General features: G+C 39.0%; 1 protein-coding gene across 3 annotated transcripts in view; it reads right to left on the bottom strand.

Annotated features, from left to right (window-relative positions):
• CA10 (carbonic anhydrase 10) overlaps positions 1-16,980 on the bottom strand; it is a 123,866-nt gene that overhangs the window by 59,642 nt on the left and 47,244 nt on the right. For all 3 annotated transcript variants that reach the window (XM_015880346.2, XM_015880345.2, XM_032448264.1), the window contains exon 4: positions 10,254-10,396. In XM_015880346.2, the coding sequence (XP_015735832.1) occupies positions 10,254-10,396 (143 nt within the window). The remainder of the gene's footprint in view (positions 1-10,253; positions 10,397-16,980) is intronic.

The following is a 16,980-nucleotide window of genomic DNA, read 5'->3' as shown; positions in this document are numbered from 1 at the left end:
TGAGTAAATTAGGGCAGCACTATGAAACTTAGCAGGTCTTGCAAGACAAGGTGAAGAAAAGCTTTCATTTAATGTTGTGGCTTGTTGAGCACAGCTCCTCTTTGTGATGTGTAGCCTTGCTTACAATAAACTGCTTTTGGGGTTTTCAAACGCCTCGGCTTTGCTTCAGCGTGTTTAATCACCTGCAAAAGCTGTTTATTGCCTTGTATACTTCCCCCATCGTGAACATTATCCTTTAAGTAGAAGGCTTTATGGTGAGTCAAGGCAGACCAAATGATGTAAGGGTACAAGGCGCTATCAAAGCGATGTGCAAGCACAGATGAAATAAATCCATACGAGGACTACAAACCATGAAAGTAGAAAGATAAGCCATAATAATGCATTGCAATGATTTCACAGGCACTATGCTTAGCCTTTAAAATGCACCGTTGTTTTTGAGATCACAGTGGCAGTCTCATATGCAACCATCAAAGAAGGACATAGGCATTCAAAGAAAATTAAGATCATGATAGACAAAGATAAAAAGGCTAATAAAGGGCATATGTGCTTTACTTCTGAAGGCTTCAGCTAAGGCACTGTAAAACAGCAGCAAATATAATAAAAAAGCAAAGCACTGAGAAAGTATTTAAATGAGAAAATGTTTTATTGCATAGAGCACTTCCTTTATTAACGAAGAAGGACTCAATGCATTTGTAAAGGACCTTCATCTAAAAGAATATCAAGAGCTGGGACAATTAATCAAAGAGCTGTAATAAAAAAGAATAGTTGTTCCTCCTGTGGAAGGCAGAGCTTGTTGAATTAAGTTCAGATATCTTTAAAGCTTTTTGCAGGTATTTTTACTTTGGCAGAGAAAGTAATATCAAAGCATCTAGCAGCTGTGCTGCCAGTGAGTTTGATGACAGAGATAAGAAGCGGTGGGCAGTGTAACATGAAAGCAATGACAGTGACCTACCTCTCTATTTCACACACAACAATCTGGTATCCCTGGGATTTCCAACCTCTGCATTGCCATTGTTTTTTACGGAGAAGAACAAGAAAACCCACACTGTGTCATAAAAAAATTGGAAGAGAAAACTGATGTAAATTAGAGGGAAAAATGTTGGGCCAAATGGTCTTTCTTGTCTTTAATGTCCTGAATATTCCCACAGAGAAGGCCCATTGCAGCTATTGACAAGCAGTTTGCCAATTCTCACTCAAAGGGAGCAATGTGTGAATTAACTACTCCCCTGATTTTAGTTTTTTTAAACACAAACCATCTCGCTGCTGTTGTTGATCCCCAGAGATTCTCTAGCTCTGCCTACACGGGGCAAAACCATCAGCCCTGGAAGACGTGTTTGCATTGGGCAATGCTGCAAAAACAATTTAAACACTTAATTAAGAAAAAAAAAGATTTTATATTTATCAATTTATCAACACTTACAGGGTGATTAGTTGAATTAGCAAGTTAAAATGATGACATTTGGAGTAAGTGTTACTGCACATGCTAAACAACTATTGTGAATTCAGTCTGGGGTTCCGTCAGTTCTATTCTAGTATGAAGAAAACATATTTCCAGTGAATGCTTTATCCTTTCATTTCTCTAATGCACTGAAAATTTCTCTAGCTACCTTTTATTTACAATGCATTTACTCTGAGTTGTCAAATACAGACAGAACCACTTTAAATTCAAGGAATAAAGGGAAAAATTAATTTTCTATAACTGCTGCTGTTTAAAAAGCTAGATTTTCCTTGCCAAAAAGAGCAGGTTATTTCCTTGTGGTATTTTGATATGCCTCTGTTAAAGAGGAGGAATGCTACTTAATGCTTTAGGAAAGAAAGGCGAACAAGCAAGTGCTTAGACTTCATTTATACTTGTAACCATACTGAACTTCCTCTCCTTTCATAGAACGAATACTGGTAAATTCCTATTTGTTAATGTCTCTTCATAGTGAATGAATTAAATTTACCACTTAACCAAGCATGAAATTATGTTTTCAATAATAATTCAATAAAAGCTGCATAAGCTGGGAACAATTATATATCTCATTGAAGAACCAGTTATCACCAAAGGTGTCCATTTTAGTCATTAAATAAAGTGTGATTGCACATCCATAGCACATCTAGAAAGAGCTGATAGCCCACTGAGCTGCAGTGAGTCAATGGAGGATGCAGGTAGTAAAGCTTATTGATTGGGCTCAAAATACCATGAAGCCTTAATGAAATGTAACTTTCATCTTGTAAAAAAGTTGCAAAATGTATGTCTTCAATATTATGTGGACTCTTGCTACAATGGCCGATCTTGAGATGAGAACAGTTATCATTCCGGAATTGTTGTTCCGCTTTTATTTCTGTTTGCAGCTAGTTTCTGTGTGCTCTAATTAGATGCTGGTCCTCATGCACTCTCACTGTACAGTAGTATCATTCTTTTTCATAATACTGGATGTGCAGAACTCCTCTCTCTTTATCTTCTCTTGCTATTAAGGAATGATTGCAGTCAGGCAAAGTTTGTTGTGATAATTTGACAGACTCAATACCTCATCTAACACAGCTATTTGAGTTGGAAAGTTGTTGGTAACTACTATAGAATGTTCCCAAAGCATGGAAGCTTTTCAAATAAAAGTACTTTTGGAATAGATTCAAATTCTGCATAACAATGCAATACTGTCCTACAATAATTCTTCCCCTAAAGTTTCAGGAAGAAAAGTGGGTGATAATGTATTGATCCAAACCTGTCACTTACAATTCCCCTCTTCCCACAAATGTCATGCAAACATTTTATTATACTTCTCTTCATATTCATTCCATGATAATATTCTTCTCTGCCTGCCAATTCATTTTAGAAGTCCCTAACCACCAAACTGAATAATAGAATCACAAGGTTGGAAGGGACCCACAAGATCATCTAGTCCAACCATCAACTGGTTCTATAGCTGCAGTGACTGCAGTGGGCAGCTGAAATCTCTCCCAAACCGCTACCTTGAGTTTGTGATGCACGCCTGGGAGGACACCAATTTTATCTCAAGATATCTCCCAGGATTACAGTAAAGGATTTGTTGATAAAACTCCATCATCAAACACTTGAGAACAATCACAGAAAAATTGTATATGTGCTCTCTGAGAAATTGCTTTGCCATTGTGCCAATGTGACTGATAGACACTCTGGTTGTACAGGACACTCATCCCATCACATCTCGAGAGATCTACCTTCTAAGGAAATCTGGACTCAGTTGATGTATCACTCCTTTTCATAGAATTCCATGTGCAGAACTCTTCTTTCTTGGTGCCTCTTTCTGTCTTCTCTCACTGTTAAACAATGACTGCAGGCATACTAAAAGTAATATTTATAAACTTCATTATAATCATTTGCCAGACTCAATATTTCATCCAGTACAGCTGTTTTATTCTCCCATTACACACACCAGATGCTGTAACACTGTTCCTAATTTATGTGAGGGGTGTTCAGCTAAAGGCTGCTGCAGGCTCCCACACCATGGAGCAGCGACTTGCAGCTCAGCAGCACATCTCTCTGGTAAACACTTCCACACTGCTCACAGGAAAATTAGTCCCAGGCCAGCTAATGGTAACAGATTACCATCTGGCAGAAACAGTAAGAAAAGTTAAGTGCTGGCATGTATTCTGCACTTCCTCGTAGGTCTTCCCTTTAGGAATCTCTTTCCCTCACAGCTCACTGTGCTTCCCTTTATTCATGTGATTACTTATGCAGGGGACAATGGCACACAAAAGGGCAAAACAAAGGATTATAGAAGTTGAAATGGAAATGTGATTTTACAGCTAAAATGTTTTGAGGAAAAGAAGCTTAAGTGGAAGAGAGGATATGAGAAAATTCCATTGGCCAAAAATGTTTGATCTTGTCAATGAGACAGAAAGAAAGCCCAGAAGTAGCTGAGGAATGAGGCTGAGAATGCCTCATTATGATCAGTTTTATCAGTGAGATAATGCAAATGAGATCAGGCTTTTACCCAAAGAATGATGTAGATGCAAGCAATGATTTCTGGGTTCCTGTCAAATGTGTTGAAGGAGTTTTCACTGACATGGGCTTCAATGAGAAGGAATGTGGAGCTTTTGTTCAAGAATACATTCACAACTGTGTTTCTGATTTTATATTGTAGAGGATGAGAGGTAATTGCTAACAGTCCAGGCAGATATAAATGCAATATGGTTATTATAGCACGTTCAAGGTTGATCCTTTCATTAGGACATGACACTTTTGTTTTCAATGGTGAATGTTTGTCACAAAACTTGTCTAAGTCTTTTTCATGTGGAACAGTTTCTCTTCTTCCTTTACATTTTTCTGGGAGAGCAAGAACAGGAGGTCATATAACAGCTGGACACATACAAACATTTTGGTGATATTTGCAGTGAAATTCTTAGGAGAACTGAGCAAACCAACAGCTCTAAACAGCATTTAGAGAACATGGCATTTGGAAGAATATCAGTCCACTCAGATAACTCGAGCTGTTGAGGCAGAATTTCCCCCCAAACTATGGAGACTAACTCAGAGATGCCCACCTGTAGCTCCTGGCCAGCTGTGCAGAACCTGCTTCTGTAGTTTCTACCTTCATAGATATGGCTTTCAATAAGATGCTTTCAACAAAAAAATACAACAAAAAATTCATTATAACAGTAACAAACTGTTTTGTGACCTGTTTTCTACTTTCCTTTCAGTCACTGCAGTATTTGCTGGCCAGTTTCATCCAACTTTGACAAAGAAGAAGATATCTAGGTGTTCTGTTAAAATTGGGTATAAGAAGCCAAACTAATTTTGTACTGAGGAAAAGGCAGGTAAAACTAAGGTACTATAGATTGCTGTTAGCAGCAGTCAATTGAGCAATCAGCAGGTGCATTTGCAGGCTGGCTGTCACAAAGAGCTTGGAAATAGCCACAGCTCTGCTGCCTTTGCCTTGTAATGGAGGGTATTTGTGAAGTGATAACAGGGTACAGAGGCTATAAGGAAGCTAAAATGTGATTCCGTAGGAAACTGGGCTTCGTTATATCTGCAGTGTATGGAACAATTTGTGTTAACAGAATACTTGCATAAGTTCTTGCTTCCAGAAAGGTCAGGCTAATAACACAAATACATGGGAACCTTGGTGAATGAAGACATCTGGGTAATGACAAATGGGTACTTACATGGTACAAAACTTTACATAATAATAGAGGATGATTCCATCTGCAATTTGAGCGTAGATGCTGGCACACATCCCTGTACTTCCAAACAATATCCTTTTGTATATATGTATTTATGTGCCTATAGGCTTGCATCAAGGAGTTTTGTGTAACTCTACATAGACCCTGGACACAACATTCATCTTGCTAGGGCTAGACAATAACTTCCTTATAGTGAGAAGATGTCAAATAAACAAGATAAAGTGCCAGAGGTTTAAGCCTGAAGTTGGGATTTAGAGACACGGATTTATTGTTGGATGGCTAAAGAATTGAGTCTCTTCCGTAGCACTGCCCTTTGTGCATGTCGGTGTGGTTCTGGCTGCAGAGTTTTTCTCTCCAGAATTCAAATCTATCATTTGGCATCATCCCAGGAGGTCTGTATAGTGGCATTTCTGGACTTCTAATTGAGCAGTACCTGGTAAATGGCCCCTAATATATCAAGCAGAGATTTACATCCCAATTCATCTTCAGGGTATTGGAACTATGGCAGACTGTCACTTTTAATAACACACTGAAAGGAGAGATCATGAATGTACATTGGCATCAAAAGTTGTAGTCACTCCAAAGTAGCTATTTATGTCCATCATTTAAATAATATGCTTTACAAAACTAAACACAAAAATGCACTTATATGGAAGAGCTGTGATAATATCAAAACCACATTTGTGTGTCTAAAACTATTGCACATTTTTTATCTTTATTTTTTTCAGATGGCTTCATTGCACAGTGCATTTAAACACTATTTTGAGTAAAGGTCTTAAATAGTCCTAGATGAAATAGGACTAGATGAAATGCATGGTTAAGGTTAAATCCTTAGTTAAGGCAGAGTGTCTTCAAAGGAGCTTTTATGTGTCACCTCAGCACTGCTGTACTGCCCTTGGTGTAGCCCTGGAAGCTACTATGATCTAAATTCACCTCTGAGATGTATTTCTTTACACTGTTTGTGTGGCAGCAAACAGAGCACTGCAGAATGCAAGTAGAGCAATTCAGTGCTATCAAATTATGATGCTGATATGCCGCCACCAGCCACTGGCTGGGGCACAGTAGAAAGTATAAGGGAGTAAAGGGTATACACCCATTCCTTTGCCCTACACATCCAAAGGAAGTGACAAAACACAATTTGTCCTTATTAAATCCTTTCTGCTTTTAATTAATACACAATTGTGGCTGAGATACAGTTTAACACACCATTTAAAAGAGGCTGTCCTTAAAATCAGAGCACATCCTGAGCTCCAAAACAGAGTACAATACAGCTTGTGGAGTAAGCCCACTAAATTGCTTCTTACTGATGTATCTAGCATTTCTGAGGAAGTTTCCCATGGCAGACATATGAGTTGGTTTTATGGCGCTGGATGAGATTAAAAGGCAAGCAGAGGAGTTGTACTGAAGCCACAAAATCTTGATGCTGTGAAGATGTAGAAACACATGCCAGTGCTGCTTCAACCTGCTAGTTTCATTTTCTGTTCACTTATTACTGTATCTGAGAACATACAGTGCAGTAGAAGTATCAGAAAACTATTTAAGCAGCAATACTGTAGCACACTTTTTATTCATTAAGATTGTTGATGTTTGTGTGAGATTTTTGACTTTCTAAAACCTCTCTTAATCAAAACATCATATTAGTAAGCTCTCTAAAAATTCATCACAAATCAGTTTACAGGTGACATTGATGTCTTATTGCTACCTGTTCCTCCTGGACCATTTCTAACAACTCATTTTTTATATTCCTGCAGTGCTGAAATATGGCTCAGACCAGTATCTGTCCTTTTAGCAATCACCAAAGCAAAGCTTGGCGGTTGTCATATATTGCACTCTTGAGAAAAATGCTGGTAATACTCTGAATTGATTGAACAGCGTGGAATCAGAACTAGCTGGCAGAGAAACCATTTAGCTGATTTCAATTCATAAATCTTTTTTCTCTCACTCTATTTTAGCTTAGAAATTGCTAAATATTGCCATTATCTTGTGATACATAGTATGAACCCATTATTTATAAATATATTAATGTAAATAATATGTGATTGCATTCATTAATGCCCCGTATAAGCAAGCAGATTATGGATTTTACTGAACAACTTTAATTTAGCACACTGAGCTTGAGAAAGCGCATCACAGCCCATGGCCAGCAGACACGGAGCAGTTTGTTTTCTCAGACACATTGTTCTTCCTCACCTTAAAGACAAAGTGCTCTTAAGGAAACTTTACCTGCTTTAAACTACAGTTTAAGCCTGTAAGCATGACCTAAAATGATTATAATGCAGGATATTGCTTACAGGGTAAATTAGTTGACAAGGATTCACTTTGTATCTAACAAATGTGTTAATGAATTTTTAGAAGGGAAAATAAAGCATGGCCAAGAACTGCTAAGGAACAGTGTTTGTGCTAGATGGAAACAAAGGTTTCCTGAATAAATCTTAACAACCCATCAGTTGTTCTGAGGGCACTATTGCCGACAACTCGAAAATCTAAGGGCAGAAGTGGCACACAAGGAGTTTGCAGGTGGGTGAAGCTGCGCCTGGGACACACACTGGAACACAGAGCCCAGCTTATAGCACACCCAACACTTACTCCAGCTGCCACCAAGCATGGGCCCAGCACTGCTACTCCCTGAGAAGTAGATCTTTATTTTTCTTCATGACAGAGTGGAGAAGTGTGATTTGCACATTAATAATAGTTTATATTGTTTATTAAAAAGGGCTGTTTATCTGAAAAGGGCTGCATGTTCAATTCACTAAAATGGATAATCAAGAGACAAAACTGGGCCTGAGATAGGGCTGCAACTTGGGGAGTTTCCTCAAAAGCAGCATTTCTTCTGGGGAATTTATCTGCATGTAAACTCATTAAATTTCTTGTGCTCAGATTCTGGATCTTGAAATCCAATTAACTGTATCAATGATATTCAGCCTTGAGGACCTGAAAAGCCACTTTCTCAGGAAATTAAGAAGCACAAACATACAAAATAACACAGCACAATTCAGAACAACATCTGACTATACTCGAATTGTAAATTGCATGAGCTGATACTGCACTGTGGTGGTTTAACAGCACATAAAGCAATATTACCACTGCTCACTGGAACTTTGTTGTGCAAATTGGATCAAAGAGGTTTATCTACTTAGCAAATTACATTGCCATCGCATTTGCTCCTGAATGGATTGGGAAAAAGTTTCTTCTCAGCCTCAGGTCAGCAGTATCTGTTAAGTCATCTGCTTTGTAACAGGCCATAGTCCGCACTTGGCTCCCCTCGTAGGCACTGGGGTAGAAGGACAGTATTCCTGTTCCTTCATACTCTCCTTTTATACCTTCACTTTTCTGGCATGATTCCTGCCAGATCCCTTTCCAAAAGATGTGCATAATTTTGCTTCTATGTGCATTTACCTGCAAATTCTTTTTTTTATTATTCATCACTTTTTCTTAGGATCAGTTCCACAAAACCCCTCAGTGTACAAAACAATCACGGTCAAATCTTGTCTTAGAAATTCCTTGGCTGCTGTACCAACTGGTTCATTGCCCTGAAAATTGAAGTGCTTCAGCCCATTTGAAACATATATCCATTTTATAAGAAACATTACAAAGAGTGAGCTTAAACATGCTGCCCACCACATCACCTCCTCACTGAAGCCTTAACTATGAGGAAAGAATTATCTTAGGGCAGCTTTTCCTTAAAAGAACATTTTGATTCAGCCATTTCAGAAATCCCTCTAAAAACGATTAACCACAACTAGAACAAATCCTGTTCTCATAACACGATAGAAAGCCATCACTGCCTGGCAGCAGCAGGACAGCATTTGTGAGTGCAATAAGAACACCTCATTACTGATACAACATCTCCTAGGCCCTCAGTGCCTCTGGTGTTTTATTAATAATCAGACATTTCCTTCAACCAGAACCAGCACAAAACCCAGCTGAATCTTAGAGAAGCTGCAGACACTGTATATCCTGAAACTCTCGGCTTTGGTCATTTGGGCAATGACTTCCATGTCATTTCTTTCTTGACTTTCACGTTATATCATTCTGCAATTTATGAACAGTCTGAAAGATGTCATTCCTTAAATAAATGCTTTTTTTCCCCCTTCTTTTTAATAGAAAGAAAAACTCCAATGCATTTCTGCAAACAGGACATTTCCCCCAGAAATGTGGGCCCCAGCTGGAAGCATTGCTGTCCTTCGGTAAGTAACAATACTGCCATTTTTTCACTTCTGTAAGGAGGCTTAAATGAATTCTGTTGTATGTGTAGTTGTACCACAAGAAGCTCGATAGGAAACATGGAGCATATTCCCATCTCATGGTGTTTCCAGCAAAAATCTCATTTGTCAAGACAACAGGAGAAGATAAATCATTTCCAGATAACCTTTTGTTAGAGTTTCTGCTTGTTCCAATATCATAACTCACAGAGCTTTTCCATTTGCATTGTTCTTTGTTAAAGAAAACAGCAGAAGAGAATTGTCTGCCTACAATAAGCAACTAATCTTTAAAATATCTTTTTAGACAAAGTTTAGCTCCTATGATAACTCAGACGCAGTAGAAAGAGATCAGTGATGAGGACCAACCAGTGGCATTTTGGCACATACGCACATCTCAGACAATCTCCACCTGTTTGAGCAGTGTTATGGCACATGAGCTGACCAGAACAGCTCAGCTTTCACACAGCAGTTTATTAAGATACACTTCCCAAATCTGGGTAAATGGGGCACAGTTTCTATATGCACCTTTAAAATGTATTATTGATCACAAACAGGGGTTAATAAGCTAATCAGTTATAGCAATTGCTTTTCAAAAGAAATTATCACACTAATTTTAGCTGAATAAGGCATTTTTTAGCTAAGCAAGTCTTTGCCAGCCTTTGTTTTTCATTTGACTGACTATTCTTGGAGATTTACTTATGATCTATTAAATAATGTCATTTTGTTTTCTAATGTCAGGATATATCTAGTAGAAGATTCATCCTTATGAATCTAATTGCCAGCATGCTCTGGATTACACAGAAACTGCATCATTTTTTACCTTCCTGCCCCATGCTCCAATACGTACCACATTGTTCCCTATTATCTTCTTGGTTTTACACCAGGACACTAAAGAGCACATACCTTTCTTCCCCCTGTGTTGATGCGAAGTGGAGTTAAGAATGGATCAAAAATCATATGGCTGGTTTCGATATTGACGGGTGACTGCCTTTTCCCAACAGAGCAAAGATTCCAAGCTGAGTTCACCAAACCCCAAAAGGAGGGAACTGTAAAATATAAAGGAAGTGTAAGGTCAAGAAAAGTCTGGACAGCCCAGAGAAATAGACACAAGGCAGACAGACAGATAATCATACTTGCCATGCCTTCTGCATGCACACATGGAAACTGAAAACAGTCAAATCCATCTAACACTTGATATTAAAACTTCATAAACAAAGACCAAAATTGGAAACATATTGTTCCCTACATATTTGTACCAGGAAAGAAGGTGTGTTTTTGAGTAGCTATAATCCCTGACTAGTCTAAAGAAATTAGCAGCTGAATCTAGGAAAACATTGCAAAATAGTCATTATACTACTATTCCAGGTTAACTAGCAGACAAGGTTATCCTAGGGGAAAAGTAGCAAAATACTGTTCTTCTGTAATTTCAGCTTTCGTTCCATCAGGCAGTGTTCTACTAGAGATCAAGTCATTAGTGAAATAGTATCTCCTTCACCACAGTTACCTGCACTGTATGTCCATAGAAATCTAGTCACATACACGTGGAGATGCAATGCATCTCTCTGTGTGGACCTCTGAAGCATTCTTGACAGCAGCCTGGCACCTGCATTGCACAGGAGCTCCCTTCCAAGCTGGTTTGCATGCAGCCCACACAGCAGTTTATGATCTCATTTAACAGGGCTCTCAAGCTACTGGTCGTTCTGCCAGAAGTTGCTATATACTGATCATGTCATCTCTGCCTTTGTTTATAAATCCTCCTAAACTTACACTGCTTAAGTTTGCTTCTCAGCACATTACATAGACAAAAGGTGACACGTTTTGGCCTGACCAGCGTCACTTCTTCACATTTCTTCTAATAGTTTTTTTTTTTTTTCCAACTTACTGGGAAGAAGTTCTATTGACATGTATGAAGGTGCTGGACTGTGGGATTGTGATGGCTGTTACCAAACCTATACATAAAAACAAATGGTGTCCAAACAAGAAAAAATGGAAATGATGATAAACTCCGATGAGCTGGGTATAAAACTGAAGTAAAGCAAGTCAAAAGAAAATACTAAAGAACAATTTGCTAATGGCATAAAAACCACTAATAACTTTTTCCCAATGTGGCAAGGATCCTGCCCCTGTCTGCAGGGCCAGCTGATGATGAAGTTGTAAAAGAAGCACATGAAAGATAAAGTAGAGCAGAGCTCTATCAGTTCTTTTCCTTACTGCTTACAAAGGTGCCTAGGGATGTTCCCACACAGGAGCTTCTTTATGGGGAATGAATCTGAGAAACTGCCTCCAATTCAAGCAATGAAAAAATGATTTTTAATATAAACTGATAATATGAACAAATACATTGGAGTCAGTCAGAAATCATGGGTGAATAGTGTGGTGACCTGAATTATCAGAGTCATCATTTAAATGTGTGCTGTCTCAAAGGGATGAAAAGCCCCAAATACCATTTTATTTTAAAGATCTCTCCTTAAAGAGTCCCTCAGGGGTCTTCTCCTTGCAGGGCTACAGACAAACAAACACAGGGAAGTAGCTTTCACCCTTCCTCTCACCCCCAGAAAAAACAGGACTAAAAAATTGAGCTGTTTGTTACAGTTTGTTTTGCTGTCACACCTACAAACAGGATAAGATGATTAGGCAAATTCATTGACGTTCCATCAAATGTTAATTAACATGGCTTTGTAGATATTATTGAACCGGGAAATCCCTCAATATCCTGTTGGCGGAGAAAGGAAATACTGCTCAGTAGGTGCTTATCTTCCCCAAGGTGTCTGCTTCTGGTCACGGTCCATAGCAGAAGATGAAGTCTAGGTGAGACAGTGAAATTCTTTCTGTGTTTTCATTAAGATTGGAACTTCCTCTTGGAGTTTGCTCCATTTCTAAGTGCGCAGATTTTCTGAATTTAAGTTACTCCAGAGTCTGTGAGTTTAAATAAGGGGAGTCGACTTATTAATGCAGCAGTTCCTTGTTTATACATCTAAGCTTTAACATCAACCTTGGCAACAGCATAAAACACAATCAAATTGTATTTGTGCAGTGATTATTCTTGTCCTGTGTAATTACTGGTCCCTCAGATAAAATCTCAAGCTACTTTATTGAAGCTGGGAATTGAAACCACAGAGAGAATCGGCTATCTATGTACATCAATAAAGCGGTCCATTAATTATTTCCACCTACTCAACTTGAAGAAAATTACCATACTAATGCCTCTGGGTAACCACATGACCTGCTCTGCTTCTACATAAAAGCCAAACGTAAAGTCATAAAGGCTCTGAGAGATAAATCGGGGGCACTACAGAAATGACAGCATAGAACAGCATTCATGGAAGAAATTGGTCACAGAAATCTCCAGACTGCATTAACATCAGACAGTATCACAATGCCGTCAAACTTAAGAACTGAAATTATTCCGATTTCTTTTCAACAAGCAGGAAGTTAATAGATGAAATGTATCACCAAGAATCAGACAGCATCTCATTATTCAAAATGTGATGAAAAATAAAAAAATTCACCAATAAATCTTAAAACATTTCAAAAAGTAGAGACTGAAAAGAGGTCAACCACAGCAGATCACATATTGGGAGCTTCACACGGGTCTGTTCAAATGCCATCTTCCTTGATGGAATCCCTCGAAGGATTCCCAATGACAGAAACTATTCACAGCTGCATCGGCAAACCAAGGGGGAAAAAACAACGGAATGGGCACATAAGGGGTTAAGATTCGTGAAATACACTTTCTTTGCAGAAGTGTTTATTTTCTGCTGTACATTTAATACAGACAACCTGCAATACCCTTCTCAATTTCCTTTTAAATCGTAGCTGCTCAATTCTGCCTAATTAAGCATTTTCTTCTATTATAAGGGCAATGCTTGAGAAGAGGTATTTAGTAATCACAATTAGTGACCTCTAAGCCTGCAAAGCTTTTGCTTATTTACATATAAATATTTGGGATACCAGCATAGAAAACAGCATTATTTTCTTCGTTACACTGATTAAAGTAGACTGATTCACATTCATAAACTACGCTAACCATAAAATAAACAGCAGTTACACTACAGTACATAATTGGATTTTATATGGCACAATGTGGTCAGTGAATGCATACAATAAAGCTGTAGAATCAGATGGTACTTTAATCTTTCCTGAAAAATAGATCAGCTGCTTATAGGTGATTTTCACATCTCTCGTGTATCTGTAGGCAGAGTCCTATCCAGGTCCAAGACTGAGCAACTCCAGGGCTAATCTCCATAGTCCCACTAGGGCCATTGGTACCCCCACTTTGGCAAATGAAGACAGAATAAAGGACATCTTGATTTTAAGGTTAGAGAAATGGAGCTGCTTTGTGGAGGTGGTGCAGACTTGGATAAGGGAAATCCTTCTTGGCAGAGCTAAAAATGAAAAGATCAGTGGAAAGCATCATCCTCTCCCATTTTTCTCAGTCAACACAACATGCTGAGAGCACACATAGACTGGGTCAGTGCCTGGGTCTGTCATTCAGTTGAATGTTGGGCTCCCTTACTATGTCTGCCCATACTACCTACTGTCTGGGATGTCTGTATGAGTAACCAGCTGCATCAGTTGCTTACTGCTAGCTGGCAGTTCCTGATCAAGTCCGGTCTTTCCCTCAATCATCAGTCACCACTGTGGTTCAACAGATTCCCCTTGATGCAGGGGAACAAAGAGCAAGGTAATCACAAATGACTGGGTTTGCCTGATGCACACTGTGATTGGGAAGGTGGGAAGAGCATGAGTTTGTTCAGGTTTTAAATGTTAGAATGAAAGGACAAAAAGAAAAGCAAAAGTGCTGTGATGGTCATTTTGTCCTCTGGGGCTTCAAACTGCAGTGTTAGAAATGGGTGTTGAGCTATCATAGTATCTTTAAAAGTTATCTTTTTTCTTAATGTTTCTTTCTTTCACTTTTCTGATTGTGTCGGTTCTTTCTGTAAAGCTGGGGACTTTTGTCACTGAAATGAAGCACTGAGGTGGGTTAGAGGAGGAGGCGAGGCGTTAAAGAAGATCCAGGAGAATAGGGAAGAAAACTTCAGATAGGTGAAATTGGGACACGGGAGAAAGTTGGTTGGAGAAAGTAATTTGAAACATTGTTTTAAGGAGAGGGGAAAGTCTGCTTATCCAGCAGATAGCTTGAGCTCTGTTCTGTAGATTCAGCTTTATTTTAATGTCTGTGGGATATTATCGATCTTTTTGATGAAAAATATAAATGAAAGAAGGAACATAAAACATTATAAAAGACAGCATTTATTCTACCAAAAACACTCTTTCTGGAGTGCCAGGTATGTCAGTGCTTCACAGCAGACTGTTGCTAAAATATAACTCCAGTAGTAAGTCATAAGTTAACTATTTCTTGCCAAATTCACTACATGTCTGCATCTGTTAGCGCTGTATTTGTTTGTTGGTGTGAACATAATGAGCTTCACATTCTGAAACTGCAGGGCTTTATGGGACTCATTTTGGAGGAGGTTGGCACTGCGCCTTAAGAGTAATATGTGAGAAACATCCAGTAAGAGTTAACTCCTCCTAATCTCTAACACGTTTGTGTATAACTGTCTCTTGAGAATCACTTGTACCTAAGTACTACTTTCCCACAAGGCTCCTCCAGCTAATGGCAGCAAGTAGTGCAGAAATGTCCTGGCTCTGCTGACTTGCAAAGACAAGTGATGAGCAGGCACAGAGTTCACCACTAAGTGCTGAGGCCCTTATCTGTAATGACAGTTCAAGACAGTAACACTATCTTCTATGCTGTCTTATTTTCTAGAGTAATCACATTTCTCTGACCCCATTCTGCAGGGCTCTGGCCCTGACTGGGGATGCTGCTTACATACTGAGATTACCAAAGCTCTAACTTTGTTCTCAGAAAGGCCAGAAGTCCTTAGGACAGCTGTCTGGATGCACTCACCAGCTGAAAAAGTCTGGGGAAATACTGATCTCTTAGAAGTCCTAATGTGCTGCCAAACCACAACTCTGAGCAGATCCATTACTACAGAATGTTTTGGGATGCCAAGGAACCTTGGCCTCTCATTAGCTGCTGTCCTGTTCAGTTAACTGCTGTCCAGGAATTGTTATTCTATTATGTGATCTACTACTGAATTTTTCCTCACAGCAGTTGCACTGATGAATCCAGTCACTGCTTTCTTGATAGCACGTTCTACTTGCAGCATGTGGCACACATCCTCTGCAGACAGGTTTCTGCTGCTGAGAACTGAAGCCAGTTTGAGTTACGTTGGAAAGCCAGAGTGTATGAAGAAAAATTTCACTCTTCAGCTCAAACATTCCTGGTTGCTTCTCCTGAGCTGTGTGTGCAAACAGCAGACACAGAAAAATCTTAGGAAAGACTGTACAAAGTCTTAGAAAAGTCTGATTCAGGGAGAACTTGGCTACATGGGAGCCCCATTACTATGGGTCTTCCAGAGGACAGCCCCTCTTACTGTCTTTTCCCTTCCTTGAGAATAAGGGCTGGTTTTTTACTGCTCTCTACATCTGACAAACTCTTTATGTAGGAATTACTGTCTGAGATGTAAGTGGATACCTGATTGTGAGGTTATTCTTCTGGTTGGTGCCACAGTATCTGATTTCTGTATTCTGCATGTGCACCAAGGGACAAATAAGCTGCATAGGAAATGTAATGGTTTTCTATCCAACAAATCCCTGTATCTTCAATCAGCTGAATGTCAAATGGTAACTAATATAGTAAGCATAAGGCTGGTCATTGGTGGCTTAATCTTCAGAAATGCTGAAATGCATTCTCTGAGTTCTCTGACATCAGAGAAAATACAAAAGTTATGAAAGGTCACTGGGACCACTTACATAACCAGAAGGTTCAGTCAGCATAGTGCCCTGTCCAGGAAAATCCTATACAAACATAAATACTGAGTGCCCTCTTAAAAAAGAAAAACTGCATTGGTACAAATTGATCCCCAAGAAACAAGAGAAGAATGTAATGATTCTTCTTTCTCAAGTGGCTGAAATATGCACCAAAAGCTGGGGGGGCCTCTCACATTACATACATTTCCTCCTCAAATTCCACACTTGTCTTTGCTTGTGAAAATGAGTTTGCCCACAGTCCCATCTCCTCCTGTAGCAAATACAAGGCAAGTGTTTCTTGTTTATTCAAGGTTTTGCATATCCATCATTCAAACAAGTTTCCTTTATGGAGTTGCTATTAGAGGGAACTGTTATACTATTGGATTAATTGCCATGTGTTGCTCAAATACACCCCAGCTTCATTAATGACAAGGTCATATTTCAAACCTTTCAGCCCGCTAATGCATTCCATTTTAAATTCTGCAGTGATTCCGAGCTTCCAAACAACCTTGCTGAGTGAGCTGAGGCTGCTTTTGAGATGCAGCAAATGAAACTGAGCTCTGCTGTCAGTGAGGAAACATTTTGCAAATATATTGGTTTTCACGAGGCTATGAAGATTCTTAGATACTCACCTAAATGTGTATTTAACGACACTAGTAAGCATTTCCTTATTTACTTTGAAATTTCTGTATTTGTAGTCAAATAGAGAACAATGTTCTACAGTACTCACATCAGACAGGCTAACTAGGGAGGCCCCTGGAGGGGTTTTCACACCACTCCATCCCTCTGCCAAATAAAAAAAGAGGAAAAAAGG

This window comes from Coturnix japonica, chromosome 18 (assembly GCF_001577835.2).
Source record: "Coturnix japonica isolate 7356 chromosome 18, Coturnix japonica 2.1, whole genome shotgun sequence".
NCBI lineage: Eukaryota > Metazoa > Chordata > Aves > Galliformes > Phasianidae > Coturnix > Coturnix japonica.
This window is presented reverse-complemented; position numbering and strand designations above follow the sequence as displayed.